At 40.8% G+C, this 20620-nt stretch overlaps 2 protein-coding genes across 2 annotated transcripts; both read left to right on the forward strand.

Annotated features, from left to right (window-relative positions):
- Positions 1-8629: 8629 nt before the first annotated feature.
- On the forward strand, positions 8630-9602 carry fabp4b (fatty acid binding protein 4b). Its single transcript, XM_061718354.1, has 4 exons — positions 8630-8774; positions 8865-9040; positions 9121-9222; positions 9468-9602. Exons 1-4 carry the CDS (start codon positions 8702-8704, stop codon positions 9519-9521), a joined length of 405 nt encoding a protein of 134 aa, XP_061574338.1. The 5' UTR covers positions 8630-8701; the 3' UTR covers positions 9522-9602.
- A 2460-nt stretch (positions 9603-12062) lies between these two features.
- On the forward strand, positions 12063-19051 carry LOC133430569 (protein FAM8A1-like). Its single transcript, XM_061716737.1, has 5 exons — positions 12063-12513; positions 16017-16137; positions 16250-16373; positions 17121-17260; positions 17353-19051. The coding sequence occupies exons 1-5, from the start codon at positions 12075-12077 to the stop codon at positions 17495-17497; spliced, it is 969 nt and encodes a 322-aa protein (XP_061572721.1). The 5' UTR covers positions 12063-12074; the 3' UTR covers positions 17498-19051.
- The last annotated feature ends 1569 nt before the right edge of the window (positions 19052-20620 follow it).

Consider the following 20620-nt stretch of genomic DNA (forward strand, 5'->3'; position numbering starts at 1 on the left):
CCCAAACACGAACTTGGCCAGTTTATAGACCCTGTCACGTTCATGAGCTGGTGTTGAAGCCTGCTGCCTCCCTTTTATAGACAGTATATCTCACATCCTGATGCTGGTGGGACAGTCCAAAACATATCCCTGATCTCTTGTCGTTCTTTATCTCAGGCGTAACTATACATGACCTTTACGTGGGTCTGATAAATGGGAGATTTGATATATTTTGAATCGCTTTAGTGTTGCTAATAATATTAATGTGGTGATAGGGCTCTAATGTGCCACTCACTACTCAAACAGGCTTGTGTTGTTGCTTCTATGTAGAGACAAACAACCAACACCTGATTTTAAGGTCCTCCACCTTACCTGGCATTCTTTTGGTTCATTAATTATAATTCATCTTTCACTAACCTTGACATTGCACCTGTGCCATGACAACATTTTTATGTCCCCATTCCAGTCTTAGTTGTGGTAGATGTGAACACTGAATGGTCTGATTTTTTTGAAGGAGGGGTTTATTTTAGATTTTCTGCAGGTAATCTTGGCATATCTCCAAGCAGCATGCCGTTGTGGCTGCTGTCCTTGGGCATAACTCTGCATTTATATCAAGAAAACTGCTCTCAAACCATGTGCCAGGAAGCTAAAAGGTATAAGCAAGCATTTGTTTAAAACTGGCGTGTGCCCAGCTGCCTTCTTCAATCTCCCCTCAGGTTTCCCCGGGTGACTCTTTGTGTGTGAGAGTGCGGCCTGAGTGTGCGCTGGTGTGTGTGCAAGTGTGTTTAGGAGGTGCTGTTTCCCACAACCCTGATCTAATTCCGTGGTAACTCAATCTCCGTGTGAGTGCTTCGCGGCGAGTGTTCTCCCACCCGTCGACAGTGCCTCCCTGGCTGGCTGGGAGGCTGAGGGTGTCTGACGGAGGCCGGCTCAGTCCCAGTGGGCCCCCTCCCCCTCTTGCCTCCTCCCGCCTCCGTCCTACCCACCCTCCCTACAGGATTGATTTACTATGTCAACCGTTGTGGCTGTCGGCAGCAGCGACGCTCACAGCCGTGCCTGCATCCTGTGTGCACACCATCCTGACATCTTATACCTGCCACTCAACAACTGCTCCAGTGAAGTTTGCATTGATGGATTTGGCGGGGAGGGAGGTCATTAAAAAGGGCAATTGTGCATGTGAGATACTTTATTTCTTCATGTTTTATTCAACTAGGAGGAGGTTTTGGGAAAAATCTGAACTTTGCCATCATACTTCACATACCTCGCATATATGTATGTGGTTGCGTGAGTGTGTGTGTGTGTGTGTGTGGGTGTGTGAGAGGTATGACATTATGTAAGGTGGAGAAAATGCCACCCACGTTGCTCCTGAATAGGTTGTAAGTAAGATCGGGGGAAATGTCTCCCAGACAGCCTCCTTACAACAATGTTATCCTATGGGCCACAACTTCCTGTCTGTCCATTCTGGTTCCATTCAGCACCCAGGCGCTATAATAGGCAGAGACTCGGACCCATTCCCACTCTTTGACCGTAATACACCCGCCTTCTCATTCTTTCCTTTCCTGTCTTTGTTGGCATCTAATCTACTTGTGCTTTCTGGATGGGTAAAGGCAAGGAGGATATGTTGACTTCCTTGTTTCTTTGTTTAGAAGAAGTCCTGTTTGTTTCTTATTTTTTTCTGTTCTCTGCTCAGTCCATAATACTGACACCAGCATTTCTCAGCGCCAGCTGGCATTTATATGAATTGAAGTATAGGAAAATGAAGGAAGAAATGCGTGATGCATTTTCTTCCACGAAGGCACACACAGCTGACTGCTCATAAGGTGTGTCAGTATGCCTCCTGTTACCAGTTAACTTAAGCAAGTTCACAATAGCGAGAAGGAAGATCACAAGACTGGTTCCCAAATAAGCGCAAAAAGGAGACAGCATGTGATGTCCTCACAGAGAAAAGAGGACGTGGAGCAAGCTACTTTTGAGGCCACACATTGTGTTTCCACAGGAAAAACATTGTTTGCATATCAATGGCTTGTGTGTGTAAAGAGAGTGGATGTGTGTTAAGGTGGAAAGGGATTTCGGGCTCTAATTGAAATATATATCCTGTTCAACATCACATAAAGAGAACATCACACAGTGGCTATATGAATTATTAGTTAAGTCAAGCTGTGGAAACTGATAATGACCTTTTCTTTCTATGTCTGTGTGTGTTTGTGTGTGTGCACAGCATGACTCGGTGCTACCAGGGGATAAATGTCTCTCTTTCAGAAACAGGCCCGTCTCTGAAGGTCAGCCGTCATGTTATGAGTAACTTTTCAGTTTCTCGAACAAATACAACCAGTCTTTTTTTCTGAGGAATATTATTTAAAATTAAATCAAATTAGTTGTGAGTAAAGCCACTAATATTTCTAATCAGTTTTAAGTGTGGAAAAACCAGAATGTAAGATTTATTGCGAGCTACCAGTTTATACAAACATGCTGTCTTTTGAGAACCGGCTCCTTTCCCAGTGGATGCTCTGTGCCAGCTGTCTGCGCTGCAGAAAAGTACTGCTTTCCCAAGCTCTGACCTGTGGGAAAATCTGTTGTGGCCAGTAATTGATTCCGCCCTGCCAGCCCCATTACTCTCCACTGCAGTCAAACTGCCAGTGATCTGCAGAAAGCACAGCCCCTTCACTCTTTCTCTCCGTACTCAACAAACATGCATCCGAATCCCGGCAAGTCCTACTGTTGGACCCATCATCATTTCTGTCAGTCTTGTTTGTCAGAGCATTTTTCTCTCTCTGCATATCTGTCAGTCTGTGTGTAATTGTATGAAGTTATAATGTCCCAACCCTTCTCCAGTACCATGTAAATGTTCATGTTTTTCTGTGATACATTTTCTCCAAATTTCTGTTTTGAACATAGCATTCTCACACATATCTACTGTTCGTGGGATTTGAAGTTATTATTAAAGATGAAAGCACTCTTGACCATTTACCAAAGAGATAGCTTTAATCCGTCACCTTATTTCCTTGAAAAGGATTAATGTGCAGGGTTTTTGGCTTGAGAGCTGCACTCTGAATCTGGATGCACCCCTCCCCCCAACCCAACTCTCTGAAAGAAGAAAAAAAAAAGTTTGTCATGAAATATTAAGTGCAGTCATCTGCTGAGATGGTTGAGCTACTTTGCCCCCACACAACACTTACTGCATGTCTAACCAAAGTGAAGGAGTCGCCCTTTCTAATTAATCCTCAATTAGGGGCTCTGTGCCTTTGCATCTGTCTTCCCAAGTCTCGGACCAGCAGGTGGGGTGCGAGGGGGGCTCGTGCGTATTGGACTGTGTATGGATGGGGTAATATGAGGATTTAAGGAGGGCAGTTCAGGGAGGATAAAAGCATGCTTTCTGACAGGAACGTATATTCTCATGATGACAGTCTAACTTCTTGCCGTACTGATTAAATGGCAACACTTTGAACCTGACCCATTTAAAGCTTCAGCAGGAAAGGACACATAGAAAATAATCGCTCCTTGTGAGCGGCCTCAAGCCGAGTGATTTATCAGGGATTCTCATGACACTGGCAGGCTTTATACAACTACCAGCTGAGGGGTGCACTTTCCCATATTGTCGGGGGTCAGCGGGCCACCCTCCAAGCTCTCTGGTACATGTTTGTCACACAAGAATTCCATCCCACTGTTGGGTGATCTAAGGCAACATAAAAGAGGAGTGGGGAACTGTACAATATGCACTGCTTTAGTTCCTGGTGACCCCCACCCCACCCCCCACCCACTGCACTTTGCACCCGGTGACTGTGCCCCAAGAACAGCTCTCCCCCTGCCCCTCTCCCTGCATTGACAGAACAAGCAGCCTCTCTGTGAGAAGCAGCACCCAGCCCCCCCAACCCCTCGACTCTCCCCCTGCAGCCCCACCGCCGGTGTGCAGCAAACCAGAAGCCCCAGGCACAGGGAGCGTGTGGGATGAAGGGATGAGAGGGAAGATCAAAGCAGGAAGCATGAAAAAGCTCAGAGCACACAAGTAAGGGGCACCTCCCTGACCTATGCACGCACACACACACACACACACACACACACACACACACACACACACACACACACACACACACACACACACACACACACACACACACACACACACACACACACACACACACACACACTCTTCATCCTGGCTACATACAATGGCTGGCGCCCACCCGCTGATTTCCCCAGCAGCCGTGCAAAAAGGCAAAGAGGAGAGGGCACATCGCTCAGGTCATGTGAGCTTTTTCCAGGGCTGGTTTTGACCTGCCGGGAACCTGGAGTGATGCCCCCTGCTGGTGTCAGAGGTGTGGTGCACGCCTGCTCCACGCCTCCCTTCAGACCTGCATGCATCTTGTTTTTTCAGTATTCAGTTGTTGTTTTTTTATTGTATGGGTTTTTTTTTTAAATAATTTGTTTTCCTAAAGACAGCCCCCCCCCACTTCTTACAATATGAAATGAAGAGAGATTTGTCAGGAAAAATATAACGGTCGAAAAAGTGTTTCAGAAAATTGCAAGTCATTTCAGTTTCAATAATTTATACATCAGTCAGTCGGAGGTGACCAAAACATAAAGAATGAATAGATTAAATGTCACCTGTAGGTTTTGATTCAGTAATAAAACTGATTTTTACATCTAAACTACAATTTAACATAGCAACTGCTAAAAAGCCCCATATCTCAGAGACAGATGTCTTATTAGATGTCTTATTAATCTTATTAGTTGATCTTACATAACACATCAATAAAGCTACATCTTTAATATAACCTATTTAAAGCTATAAAAAGAATATATCCTGACAAGCTCCTGATTAGCCACCAAGAAGTCAAAATGATTAAATATGCTCAAACAATCGAACATTAAAGGAAATGAAAGTGACTTTCATCATCTGGATGTAGGTGTGGTTTTATAGTTTTGTTTCCTTTTTATGCATTTGTTGTACACTCCGAAGCACAGCCCCCTGCTCCGATCGACAGTGTCAGTTCAAGTTGAACTCCCACATGATCAGCTGTAACCCGAGTTTTACCTGCTGGCAAATAAAGCTGTAGTTGACAACAAGCCCAGTCAGTCTTGCGAGCTCCTCCTTGGCCGTGAGTATCCTCTCTCCATTATTCATGAGTGCTCAGGTTGGACCCTGGGAACAAGCTGAACGAGGCCCTGTGTCAATACGTAACACTGGCCACCACAATGGGCTCTGCCTCCAACTACACTGTTGACAGACACCCACACAAAGGAGCTGAAAGGGGTCCCCCTCCGTTCTCACACAAACTAAAGAATGAGTCAGTGTGCTGCCGCTCAGAGCCGTGTTTGTACAGTATATACAGCTTTTGTTCATGGCCACTGTTCTCCCATCAATGGGGGCTGAAGTGTTGATGAAAACCAGAAGGAAGGGACTTCTCTGCGGATGCCAGCGAGAGTTCATGTTCATTAGATGGGCTCTGCGCCTGCTGAAATGTATGTATGTACACAGAGCAACGAGAAACCGTCTTACTGGAACGAAATTCTACAACGCGCCGCGGTCCGGCCTCTGGGACTGTCACATCATCACTGCCGCCAGTGAAGGAATAATTATGAATAACTTATTCGCGTGGACCATGAAATCAAATATTACAGCCGTGTGACAACCTCATAAATATCTTTCTATCTGCCATATACTTATTCCAGTTTCTCTGTTTCCATAACACACAAACACAGATCTGCACCGATAAATGCATGAATCCACATGAGGATGAGGATTCTCACATATTTTATAACTACACTCTTTTTTTTTTTTTAAGATTTTTTTTGGGGCTCTAGTGGCCCTTTATTCAAGTTGCAGACAGGAAGGGGGGAGAGGGAGAGAAAGGGGATGACATGCAGCAAAGGTGTGCAGGACGGGATTCAAACCTGCGACCTGCGCAGGAGGACTGTAGCCTCAGTATATGAGCCGCTTACTTAACCCACTGCGCCACTGAGCGGCCCTAACTACCCCCTTAAGATAAATACTAAATTAGGATAATTGTTAATGTGTCATAACAACTCCAATACTGAACAAAACGTTTTCATCTGAGGTCTTATAACTGTTTTTAGGTGACAGCTTGATATACTCCACAACAGCTAATTAAATGATCCTATATTATAATCAAGTATGATAGTTATAAATCCCTTGCTCCTCTTGTGTTTCCGCAAGAGAGTTATTCCAATGTGTTATCACAATTTCAATTTACCTCATCACTGATACACTTGTTGATGCAGATATTTACCCCATTTGTACCTCATATAACTTCTACTTACCTGTATTTCATTTTTTTTAATACTGTAAAACATTTCATAACCATTTATTCTGTGATATTTAATTCAAGACAATGTCTCAAGCATTTTCAGACTTTTAAAGAAACTGAGAAACTAACGAATGGTGGCAGGAGGTGGTCCAAGAAGAGCAAAGTAACTCAACCCTGCTGGGAACAAATGGCACATGTGGGGCACTCATCTGACCGGAATCTCATTTATGAATCTGTGGCCAGTTTTTTTGAATCTGTTCTACTTTGATCTTCTTAAAATCATTCATGAATAGCACTCCTGAATTCTTATCTAAATCACACATAAAAATGTGTTGTTTGATTAGCAATTTGACATCACACTACTGTTTTTGCACAGTACTGTCCTCCACAGAGGATAGACTCGTCAAAATTCCCTTATTTTCCCCTTTTCATTTTAATACATTGAACTAATTCAAGTTCATGTTGGCCACGGGCCCTAATTTAAGGAATCACTCGCGTGGTGTGTGCTACCTTACCTAATGTCCAGAAAAATAAAGCCTCATCACGTGGCTTTCTGTGGTTTAATATTGAATCCACTGGAGGGCAGTGAGTGACCGTTTATCAAAACGTATTAACAGTGTTGATAAATGTAAATGCTTTCCAGCCTATATCGAAAATGTAAGTAAGTAGTAAACAAGTGGACTGACATGCAACTTTTGAACTGATATACAGTGTTAAAAAAAAGTATTTGCATTCTTACAGATTTCTTCACTTTTTTTTGTCACTGATGTTTCAGATCATGAAACACATGTTTATATCAGACAAAGTTACCTTAAAAATATAAAATTCAGTTTTTAAATGGTGATTTCATTTATTAAGGGACAGAATCCATGCAAAAAACCGTGGCCTTATGTGGAAAAGTAATGCCACGTCTAGTGTAAAACTAAAAGAGCATTTTATAAAAAGAGCCTGACACCGAGAGTCAGACATGGTGGTGGTGATGGTGATGGTGGTGTGAAGGTCTGAGGGCTGCTTTGCTTTGCTTTCAGAACCTGGATGACTCGCTGTAATTGATGGAACCATGAATTCTGTTCTCTACCAAAGAATCCTGAAGGACAATGTCCGGCCGTCAGTTCATGACCTTAAGCTCAAATGCTCTTGGGTTATGCAGCAGGACAATGATCTGAAGCACACCAGCAAACCACCTCTGAATGGCTAAAAAAAACAAAACAAAAAAATTTGGGGGAGTGGCCTAGTCAAAGCTCAGACTTAGATTAAATTGCAATACCAGTGCGTGACCTTTGCTAAGCAGTTCGTGCTTGAAAACGCTCTAACGTGGCTGAATCAATACAATTCTGCAGAAAGGAATGGGTCAAAATTCCTCCACAGTGATGGGAACATTGTTACCAACACTTGGGGCAATATTTCCCCCCACACTGAGCCAGGTTGGTTTGAATAGATTTTTTACCTTTCAGAAGTGAAATGATCATTTAAGAACTGTATTTTATATTTACTCAGGTTATCTTTGTCTAATATTAACCCTTTATAGGGCAGATAATAAAATACTTTATATTTCAAAATTTCAAATCTAGAAGGTTATTGGAAAATATTTAAAAGGACCTCTATTAACATTGTTACTTTAAAAAAACCCAACAACCATAGAAGTATTTCGGCTGAAGTTACCAAATATGGTCACTTGCCCTTTTTATGACCTGGAACATTTAAGTGTGGCAAAAATTAAAAAAAAAGCAAAGACAGGGTGCAAATACTTTTTCATAGCACTGTATGCCAGTATATATGATGGGAAGTCCTCAGATTTGATCTGCATGAAAAAAAGAAAAAGAAAAATGACACATAGAGAGGCATTTGACTTTCTGTTTTTGCGTTGCGCCATCTGCTGGATAAAATCAACAACAACTAAATCCTTGCACAGAGAGCTGAATGTACTTTTACTTAAACTGACAGATCTGTTAAAAAGTTGTCAATTATGACAACATAGGCATGCAGCATATCAGTTGATGAATTTCATACTTTCATTTCCACGATAAAGAGCTCCATGTATTATTGTAGCTCTTTACTACTCAAGATACTTTATGCTGTAAAACGTTTTATTAAAAAGGTAAAAATATGGTGCTTGCCCACATCTTTTATTCTGGTGGGGCGATCCAAGACCACACGAATTTGAGTAATTCATTGCACCATTGTGACCTCCTTTATTAACACTGAAGTCAGTAAACCCAAAACAATCGCGTTTTACTCCATTCAAACACATAATCTCAATCAGATTTAAAGACACGCCCCTTAATCCGCTCGTTTCCATAGCAACGTCTGCAGCCGCTGATGATTGGTGGCCAGGAATCATGCAGGCGCTCGGTCGGTCTTCATAAAAGCATATTTCCTCGAGTACTCACTGTGGTAGCGCTCCACTATCAAGACAGCTCGTGGTTGTGCATCAGACTGAACTTCATCCTCACATCATGGTTGACCAGTTTGTTGGAACCTGGACTCTGGTTTCCAGTGACAACTTTGACGAGTACATGAAGGCAGTTGGTATGTAGCACTCTGCGAAGACTCATTTAATTCAAGTTAGAACAGCTGTATTATGAAATGCATCCCAACTGAAGCATCCCTTTATTTAAGGTATGAGTTTTGCCACTCGTCAAATGGGCAACCTTGTTAAACCTAACCTGATGGTCAGCGTGGGAGCGGATGGGCTCATCTCCATCAAGGCTGAGAGTACTTTCAAGACTACAACAATCTCATTCAAGCTGAATGAAGAATTTGATGAAGAGACAACAGATGGACGAAAGGCAAAGGTGGGTCCTACAAATGCACATATTTATTTTTTAATTCAAATTCTATTTCGATTTAAAATTGTGTTGTTTTTTTTGTCCAGTCCCTATTTACTCTAGAGGATGGCAAGCTTGTGCAGAAACAGATGTGGGATGGAAAGTCAACAACGCTAGAGCGAGAGATTCAAGATGGAAAGCTTATCACTGTGAGTTGAAGTTTCATGGAAACTGGCATCTTTTCATCTCAGGGATAACACATGTCATTTATGAGCAGACTACACAACATTTAGTTGCCAGATCTGTTGAACCGTGTAGTTTCTTTATTAGATGATGTTAAAACTGTCAACTATGTGAATTAGATTCACCTAGTTTCCTGAATTGAAGTTATTGCATGATTGAGAACAATAATGGGCAATAATGAGTGTAATTTGCATGTTCCCTGTCCCCACAGAAATGTGTCATGGATGATGTTGCTGCAGTGAGGACCTACGAGAAAGCAGCATAACCCCTTCATGCCTTGAAGTTCATTCATAAATACAAAAGTATTAAACTGTTGTAAAACATGCCAATAAAGTTTGAATTGTGACATGTTGGTCTTTTCAGTAGTGGTCTTTTCACTATTGTTCCTTAAGTGGAAATTGTGTATGATTAAAATTTCACGGCCTGCATTATAGTGACACTTTGTTCTTATTGGCTCTCCGGTGTTTATGGGAGGACCTGGTTAAAATACTTCAAGTGCTGGAGTCTAAATTGCACTGTAAACATGTTTAAAGAACCGCATAAGCTCTGCTAAATGCTAAATTTGAAAGCTAATTAGATCGTTACACTAAGCCAATGAGCAGATCTGGTTTTAAACGACTATCAGACTTTGGTTAAACCTTTTGTTTAGTGATATACTAGTCTTGTGGCCAGCTGCCAAGTTTGAATCTTTGATTTGCATGTTATTCATCATGAAAATGATGGCTGGCCAAAATGATTCAACTTTAAAAACTAAATGTACAATAGGCTTTTGTTGAAATGACGAAAAGCAACATGCAGCCCTTATGACAAGGATGTGGGTGAACAGGGAGGTGTGGGGCCAAATCCCTACTTGGGGTTAATGCTGCGACCCCAGGTTGTAGCATGCCTCATGTCTTGGATGAACAGACATCCAGTTCAAGCAAGTGGACATAATTTGTTTAACTAGGGTTCTTTGGAGTAGTAGCTTGAAGCATAAATCCTCAGGCTGTGGGGAACATTTCTGACCCCAGGTGGTCAAGCCACAATAAGCGCCACATCATATGAAACCATGCCAATAAATGTTTTACACACTGGAAACGTGCCATGCATATTTTTACAAAATTAATAATCTTAAAGTCTGTTTCAGTTATGTTTTTTGTTACTTTGCACAACCAAGTATTACTGGAGAACCTTGAGGTCTTCTCAACTAATTAATCATTTTTAGAAACCCTGTTGAGAGGGATTAAGCTTATTTAGGGTATTTTGTGGGCGCAGGCTTTAAGAAGCAAGCTTCATTTGAAGTGGCTTTGCCTCCTTAAACACAATCACACCATCCATCAGCTGATAAATTTGTGTGTTGTTCTTAATCGACTTAACCATTTCTTTGTTAATCATAAAAGGAGCCAGTAGCTACACACAATCTAGTACTGTCTCCATTATTTTATACTTCTTAGTAAACGTTAATCCGTTTCATAGAAAGGATTAGTCATTAAAGCTACTATACATTTTATACCCATAAAATAATAGCAAACTGCTTTTATGCTAAATAAAATGTCTGAAACTGTTTGAGTTTGTCAAGCACCCATCACTTTAGCAAATACGATTACAATACATGATAAATACTGTTTAAAATAAATGCATTTTTCTGGGGATTAATAAAGTATTTTTGAATTTGAATTGATTGGTCTAAAATGATTACCTGACCACAACTTTGTTAAAGAAGTAATTCATTACTGATTGAGGGGGAATTGTGAAATAGGTTTCAGTATTACTTTCTAAATGGAATGATGAAAAGATTAAATAAAGTGAACTTAAATACCTTACAGTTTACATCCATCTGCAGCTTCAGTCTGATTTTATTTATTTATCATTCTTGTTGTTTCTGTGTGTATTATGCTGTCATCTGGAGTTGCTAAACAGATTTTTCACGGCGAGGTTGGAAACAATGTTTACAGTGACAATAAGGATTCTATTCTATTCTATTCTATTCTATTCTATTCTATTCTATTCTAGTGGAAATACTGACCTCTTGTGGCTGATTCTTGTAAGAACAGTTAATTGTTGGACGGTACCTGATTTTTTTTTTGGGGGGGGGGGCAATAGTTTTGTGACACTATTCCCGAGTCCCGACACGTTTATTTCCATCTCGTAAATTCAATTTCACTTTCAAAAAATGTCTTTTAAGAAGCATTAACACCTCCGTTTGTACGACGGAGTATTAGGGCCAAACTAGAAGACAAAAAAAAAGGAAATTACGAGAATAAAGTCGTAGAATTACGAGAATAAAGTCATAATATAACAAGAATAAAGTCGTAATATTACGAGAATAAAGTCGTAATATTACGAGAATAAAGTCGTAATATTAAATATATAAATATAACTTCACACGATGCTCAATATTCCTCATTTTTACACAGGGAGAAGACATGCTCTTCCTGTTAGAGTTCTCATAAATTATATTCTCATAATATTACGACTTTATTCTCATAATATTACGACTTTATTAAATTACGACTTTATTCTCGTAATATTACATTATTCTCGCAACATTATGACCTCATTCTCATAATTTTACGACTTTATTCTCATTATATTATGACTTTATTTTTTTTTGTCTTAGTTTGGCCCCTTCGTCGTACGTTTGTTTCATGTTGTCTCCTTCAGCCTGATTTATGGTTCCGCGTTAAATCGACGCACTTACGGCGTACAGTACGCGGCGACGCGCACCCTACGCAGTAGGCCCTACGTTGGTGTGACGCGGAACCATAAATCAGCCTTTCCAGATCGACCGACCCCCGAGCTACGTCGTGCGTGCGTGCCTGACGCAACGCCTTCAAACATGGCTGACAAAGAAAACACGGCAATGGAAGTCGACAAGGGGGAGAATAAACCTTCAGTTCAACAAGTTCCGCCACAGTTTAAAAACTCCCCCCAAATAGCATGCAGCCGGGAGCAGAGCTCGGGCCGGAGCGGCAGCAGGGCGGAGTACTGCGAGCAGCTGCAGGCGTGGATGTGGCAGTACTACGCTGCCTCGGCCAGCTGGCAGAGCTGGCTGGCCGCCGCAGCCGTGTCCTACCCTTGTTACTTACAGCCGTCCAGCCTCTCCTTCACGGCGGTGGACCTGCACTCACACAGCTGGTATAATAACGGTGCCCTCGGTCTTCCGTTGTCGCCGTATCCGCCCTCCGCAGTCTCTTCCTCGGGCAGCCGTGCGGGAGCAGCCGCCGGCGGGGCAGCAGCTCCGCCGCCGCGGGAGGAGGGACACGCTCACAGACACGGTAGGAGCTGCTGCGGGAGTATTTATCAATTTATTAGGATCCCCATTAGACATAACAATATACGGGTCAATGACGAATAAGGATTTTCAACAGGTCAATTTTAAAATAATAATAAAAAGAATATCTATTGCAGTAGTTCAAACATTAAGAATGTTGTGTACACATACATTTATATTAAAATTTTAAATTAAGTGATTGCAGAGTTTTTTTGGCAAGATGAATTGGCACTAGCCTTAAAAAAAGTCATGTGGTGCAACCATGATTCATATTAAAATAAATTAATTTCCTAAACATATTTTTTAAGTTTTCAGTATTATACAAAAATGCAGAGGTGTCAAAAGTATTCACATTCATTACTCAGGTAGAAGTATACTAGAGTTTAAAAATACTCCTGTAGAAGTTGAAGCATCAACTCAAAGTTTTTTTACTCAAGTAAAAGTATAAAAGTACTGGTTTCAAAACTACTTAAAGTATAAAAGTAAAAGTAATGTAAGGGGGAAAAAAGCCCTTAAGGACAAAAGCCATTGAAAGTGAATGCATCTTAGTAGCCTATGCAAATATATTAAAGAACCATATATGTGTACTATTGAGCATTAACATGTGTTTCAGAGAGCAGAGGATATGATGACTAGTTGCCTATAAGTATTGTAATGGTGCAAAAAGTCAAACTTCAGAGGCATGTTATCATTTATCCTAACCTTTATTGGAATGTACATCCAAGTTTAGTTGCAGGAATCTGAGGGCAACGGATGTAAGAACAAAACTGGACAAGAACATCTGAAACAACCACAACCAAATTCACTCTATCCGGATGGCGCAATTTAACTGGATAGTTTTTTTTTTAAAAGCCAAAATGAAATAGAGTAACGAGGCTGTTTTTGAAATGTAAAGAGTAAAAAGTACAAGTAATTGCGTGAAAATGTAAGGAGTAAAAGTAAAAAGTCGTCTGAAAAATAGTTACTCCAGTGAAGTATAGATAACCAAAATTTCTACTTAAGTAAGGTAACGAAGTATTTGTACTTCGTTACTTGACACCTCTGTAAAAATGGTTGTTTTTTTAATGGTCGCGCCACATGATATTTCATAAAATGGACATCATCAGTCAAACTTTGTTTGTAGCCTATATTATGATGGAAATATAAATACAAATATGTTGCAATCTTACACACTACAAAATACTTGGAAATCATGCCAGATATGGCAGAAGATTGATTTAAATTTTAAATACAATTAGAGTGATTTCAAAAAAGGTTTTCAAAACAAGAGTCATGGTCGGACGGTCGCACCACATGACATTTTGACGCTTAAAACAAAAACAAAATCCCAAATAACTAGTATTTTTTGTAAAATTCAAGTGAGTCCATGTGGGACAGGTAGTTCATATATATGGTATTTTTTTATCCATTTAAACCTTTTTTGAATAAAAAAAAGTCTGTTTTTCAGAAAATATAGGCGTCACCTCATTGACCTAAGGTCATTGTTTCAGTTGTCTTTTAAAGCTTGCTTTTGTTTTTTCTTTAGTAATCTGTAGGGTTGTCCCGATCAGGATTTTTTAACTCCCGATCCGATCCCGATCACTTGAGTTTGAGTATCTGCCGATCCCGATTTTTCCCAATCCGATCACTTTTTTTTGGCTCCCGATACATTTCCGATACTTTTTCCCGATCAGATACATTTTGGCAATGAATTAAAAAAAAAAAAAAAAAAAAAAGAAGACTAAAACTAAATTATCCCAAGTTTCTTTTATTGTACATTGGAGAACAACATGGACAATATATTTCAACAAAGCTTATCAGCACTGGTGCCAAACAATGTAAAAACATAAAATTGTAAACTAAAATAAAAAGTGCAGAATAGTGCAATAACAAAAATAAATAAATTTAACTTCAATAGAGGTAGTTGAATGACATCCAGTCAAACTCACAAACACAAGAAAATTAAAATACTTTTTGGCTTAACCTTAGTGCAACATTCTGAATGGCATGAAATGAATAGCAGCAGCTTAATGCAACATGAACAGATATAAAATTTCACAATTCAAACATGTAAACCATGTTAGTTTTGCTTACTTCGTCACTTCTGGTTGCCCGCCGACCAGAAGCTAAGTATGTCCCGATACTTTTTTGACCGATACCCATGTTTTGAAAAAGGTTTGATCGGGCCTGATCGATCGGGCGGCCGATCGATCGGGACAACACTAGTAATCTGTCCTGGAAGAGTGTTCTATTCTATCATGGCTTGATATATACGGTAACTGTTTGCATTGATTGTGTTCTTATATTGCTTGATTATTTGTATCCTGGCCATCAAATGGATGATTTTCATACGATCCCAAATCTAAGTACAGCATTATGGACCACTGTTCTCATTACACGTTAGTTGTGGCGCTTAAGTCATATTTATGGGCGCACCTCATCATTTCACTTGATGGAACTTTGCCTCAAGTCACTAAACGCAATCTGTAATGTAATATTTCCCCTTGGCCTGCCAAGGTGGAGCTCATTCCTGGTGATTGGACAGACATCACAGTTTTCAAATGCACCAATCATTGGAACTGGTTGTCATGTTTATTGATTGATTGTTTCATAACACTCAAATACTCTGTGAAGCATACACTTACTTTGTACAGTGGGATACTTGCATTTAGATCAGTGGTCTTCAACCATGGTCCCCGGGACCCCCTGTCCTGCATGTTTTATGTTTCCTTGCATCATCACACCTGAATCTAATTAATGGTTGTCATCAGCTTGTCATCCAGGTCTGCACAAGTCTGTTAATGACACAGTCATTTGTATCATGGTGTGCTGAAGCAGGGAAACATGTAACATGCAGGACAGGGGGTCCTGAGGACCAGGGTTGAAGACCACTGGTTTAGATTTAAACTGTATTTTTAAGCAGTTTCACACGCCTACATGAGGTATAAACGTTAAAAGCTACATGTTATATCTTTCCCCCCTCGACAGTTGATACGGTTATCAGAGGTCTTACCTTCATCGGCCAAAATACCACCATGACATGTTACAACACCTCCCTCCTCAGCCAGGACTTCACAGCTGCATTCATAGCAGCACGTTTTAGTGGGCAGAGTCAAATATTCAACTTAAATTCAACCCTGTCCTCTGTGGGTACCATCTTTGTTGAAAATGATGTTGCAGCTTAATGCCATTCTCTTCAGATGTACAGTTAGCGTAGAGAGAGGAATTCTGGGAAGGAGATCATTATAATCAGATCTGAGCATTTTTGGTATCACAGATCATAAAGTATGTCTAGATGGTTATGCCACCACGACTGAGATTCTTAGAGAGTTTTGGTGACACAATTTAGCGTTACCTCTGCTGCAGACAGACCTCCTCACACGTCAGCTGGAGATGCTCCTGGGGCTGGGATCAAATCCCTGCAGCACTGTGCTGACATTTCGTGAAACGCTTCATTAGACAAGGAGAAACTCTTTTGGCCAGACGAGGCTGCATAAAACCTTTGCTTTTTATGCTTCATCTTACCAGGTCGGGAGTACAATATTCCTTCGCCTTTCCAAAGACTAATGGCTGAGATGGTGGATTTCTTCATATTGTTTTTCATCAAAGCGACAATAATCATCAGTATCATTCATCTAAGTGGAATCAAGTGAGTTTATTTACTTTATGCAACTAGTGAAGAAGTGACTGTAAAATCAGATGTTTTGCTATTATGTGACATACATGCATTGGACATGTGTATTTTTTTCTTTGCTTTTCAGAGATGTTTCCAAGTTTGCCATGCATTTCATAGTGGAGGAAATTGATGAAGACACGTCGATGGAGGAGCTGCAGAAAATGATGCTTGTTGCCCTTGTGTACCGGATATTAGTGTGTTTTTATGAGGTGAGAGCCTGTGATGACGTTTTTCTGTGTTAATGAGACTACAGAATGCCATGACTCCTGAAGCTAAGCTTAATGATCGCCTCTCTTGACCCCCACGATCAGCGGTGGATGCTAAAATTGATGTCACACCATGCACCTGGTTTGCCAGGCAGCTTGGTGGCATTTCAGCCTGTCACCCTCCTTTCAGTTTTTGTAACCTGTCAGCTGGGGCGAGGAGTGGACAAGCATGTCTGTTTCAGTAAGATTACTATCAGAGAGAGAATTCCTGTGTATTTGCCAGTTTGCAACATGGTCGGAATAAGAAAATGGGTGCATTCAGATAGGCTCTTGAATTATATTAAGATCACATTAGCCCCCGTTGAACTAAACAGGATTTGTCAGAGCTAGAATTGTGCAAAATATGAGGGACTGGATATGTTTTATAATACAGAAGGTAATGGAGTCAAAAAACATCCACACACACGACCTGTAGATGCCTACGCCCTATGCAGTGTCACTCATCTGTTGAGAAGTTCAAAGGTTCCTTGATTTCACTATTATGTCATCATTTACACAACCATCAACATCTTATCTGGTCACAACATACGTGTGTAGCGGTGTGACTTTCTCAGTAGTTTAGGACTAAATCATGTCTCAGGAATTAGTACAAAGTCACTGTGCTGATGTCACAATTCATAGGCACAGTGATTGAGTGTAATCAACCCACTATAAAGTTAAATAAGTCTTCATAACCTTTTCATCATTCAGATCATATGCATTTGGGGAGCAGGAGGAGCCACTCCAGGGAAGTTTCTCATCGGACTCAGAGTTGTGACATGTGACTCGTCAGTTCTGGTTCACCCCAACAGAGTTCTTGTAATGCCAGCAACTAACGTCTCTCTGTCTGCGTGAGTAGTACTGTTTTTACAGATGATATTTCCTTCACAAAAACAAGCCTCTCATCACGTGAAATAACTACCATGTCTCTCCTCCCTCACAGGTCAACTGTCCGAGCCTTGAACAAGAACTTCTCCATTGCTTTCTTTTTCCCTGCCTTCATAACTCTTCTGTTCTTCCAGCACAACAGGACTGTGTATGACATGGTTGCCGGTACCATTGTTGTTAAGCGATCGAGGGCTAGATGATGCTGAAGTGGACAGAAGAGATTTGTGCTATTGCTAAACTGGCATAGAGTTGTTTTTATAAAAAAAAAAAAAAAACTGCGTGCAGAACTTTCTCCGGTAGGAGAATGAAGGTGATTGCTGAGACTTTGAAGCATTTTAAGAGGAACTCTTTCAGTTCAGTTCCTGACACACACTGTATGTCTGCATGTATGTCTGCCTACATGCTGCTTTCAAGTCCGTTTCTGTGCCAAATGTCTGGATACATCACGGAAAGAGTGAAGGTTAATGTATTTTTTTTTTTTTTGTTAACACAACTTTTGCCTCGTTTTTAATTCTCATCACAAATAAGAGTGAATGTCATCTATCACTTGGTATTTCAACTGTTGGTTATGTATTTGTGGGATTTTGTTCTCAGTATCATCTTTGTTGTACACATCTGTTTCCAAAAATATTGGGACGCTGTGAGAATTGTAAACAAAAACAGAATGCAATGATTTGAATCATTTTTGTAACTTAATATTTAATTGTGAAGAGTAGATGGGCGACGTCGAGGTGTGAGTGCATGGTTGGTCGTGTCGTTTATCTGTGACGGTTTGTTGACTTGTCCAGGTTGTACCCCGAGTCCCTGACAAATCTGTTCTCTGATGTAAGAGAGGCCTGTCGCAAAAAAGAAAAGGAGAAAAAAAGTAATCTGCATGGCACCGTACGTCCTTCCCAACCTGCATCAGTATCTTTCAGCATTTGGGGTACCTCAGCATTTGCACAAATTACACATGCCACGTGCACCAACGCGTTCTCCTTCCCCTTGTCAATCCTCTGAACTTGTACAGCAGGTCACATGATACCTGACGTCCTCCAGTCTTCCAGTCAGCGTGTGTTAAATTAGCTGGCTTATATTTTTCTAACTTTAAATAGGAACTTCATGTGGGGTTCTGATGCCATGCAGTGATTTCCACAAGAGAACCACATCTTTTATTTTTGTTTTTATTTATCTATTTATCTTTTTTTTTTTTTAAATGCCTGAGCAGCTGAAGATTATGCTCTCTCAGTATTTGCTTTTGCCTTTGTATTTTTTAATCTCTTACTGAGATCCCTGTGGACCCCCCCAAAATCACTCTTGCACATCTTTATTTCTGACAAACTCAGGCTCTCAGGGATTTTCTTTTCATACACAAACATCTAACTAACTTACTACCCTATTACAGATGTCCCCACCCTCCCACTTCCTTCTTACTTTTCACATCCTCTACAGTTTTGATTTTCCCATCATGGCCTCTATGTATTGCTGCCATCAATTTGAGCATTAACGTGTATCTTTTGGGGGTGGCCGTTATTTGTTCCAATAGTTGTTTTCTCGCGCCGGTTGCTTTTGAAACGATGACCTTCATCACCGGGAGTGACGCGTCTTATTCGGTGACTGAAAGGCTCTGCTTTAATGGCACATTTGAATATAAAACTGTACCACAGTTGTATTTTCTTTGCTCAAGTGGGACGTATGCAACTGATCAGTTAACAAGCATTATATGTTACTAATGTTTTCTTGCACTTAAGGAAATTAAAGGAAAACTGCCACAAATCCCATGAATGTTTGTGAAATGCTGTTTTATGTCTCCTTTATTTTGGATTTACTTTGGAAAAAATCTTTAATTTCCACCAAATTGTATAAGCATTAGAAAAGCAAAGGCTGTAACTAGATGGACACCTGTATGAAACGTGAACTGTGGCCGTCGTAGTCGGGAGACTTTGCACCCTTCACCACAGTGGTCAAAATACTTAATACTGTATGCACATATCTCTTTGAGAGGTCTCTATTTGAGTTCTTGCATCTGTGCAAAGGTGCATGAAGGGTTCCCAGAAAACCTGCACTATCCACAGACACTTGAAATGTTTGTTTTACTGCATAACTGTGTTATCATGGTGTTAGCCAGATTGAGATCATGTGCATTTATTATTCCACGTGTCGTGCAGATATGAAATATACCGTGGCAGTTCATTTGGTGATAGGCAGGGCCATCAATTAATTGGTATTTTTATTACTTCTAAGCATTTGGCTCCATCTAGTGTAAAATGTTGCACGTGCAGATAGTCTCCTGGATGCATGCACACAATAAGTTCACTGCACTGTAACATTTAGGCTCAATTTTAGGCTGAAACACGGTTCTATGTGATCCTCATTTGTCGCCACAGAAACCCGGTCGCTCCATCTGTGCGTGACACGAAGGGATCTTCTCTGTCTGTGGGAACAGCTGGTTTTAGAGACATTTCATTTGTCATTATGTATCTTGTGGCGTGCTGTGGAGGCTTCAAGTGTTGACATGGTGATTGTGTCAGGCCCCACTAAGTGGCAGCTTTGCATGACAGCCAGATGGCAATGCCAGATTATGAATTGACCCTTCCCGTCCCAAACATGCCTGCCATTCATCATACCATAAGGACTGGACTGGTATAACCCCCCCCCCCCCCCCCCCAAAAAAAGTGAATAAACCACCAGCAGAAGTAGAAGCTGCAGAGCTGACACCTGTTTGCCATCTTTTTTTTTTGCGTATTTTAGTGTGACATAGGCAAAGTAAAACTCAAAAAGGTCATTTATAAGGATGGTAGCCTTTAAGTCAAACAAAAATTAACAACAGTGATTCTTTTGGGGTTATTTTGCACTCATGTCAATTACAGTATATATGAGCATAACTTCATTTAGAAGATGAACTGAGGCATAATGGAGGGAAAGGAGGTGAACTGCATCAATGTGCAAATAGTGTATAAAACTCATGATTTCCTCATTTTCTCTGTTATTTTGAGACTGGTGCCATGGCTGAAATATCCACTTCCTTGCTGCCACATGGCACGCCATACGGTATTGAGTGGATGCGGTGTCCAGCCTGAGTTCTCGCCACCCTTTCTGGCTCTTAACAAGGGAGTCATCCACAGGCAGCATGAAGGGCTCACAGCTTTCTGTGACAGCCATGTGCCTTGTGTCTGAGCAGAGCCACGCACAGGCCAAAGGGATGAGATAAACAGTCTGGACTCAAATGGACTCAAATATCCCCAGAAAATGGGTAGCATTTGTCTTCTTAAGGATATTATTTTCTCATTAGCACTTTCCAATTTGCAGGTGGCAGCTGCTCTTCACACACACACACACACACA

The sequence above is a fragment of the Cololabis saira genome, chromosome 3, assembly GCF_033807715.1.
Source record: "Cololabis saira isolate AMF1-May2022 chromosome 3, fColSai1.1, whole genome shotgun sequence".
NCBI lineage: Eukaryota > Metazoa > Chordata > Actinopteri > Beloniformes > Belonidae > Cololabis > Cololabis saira.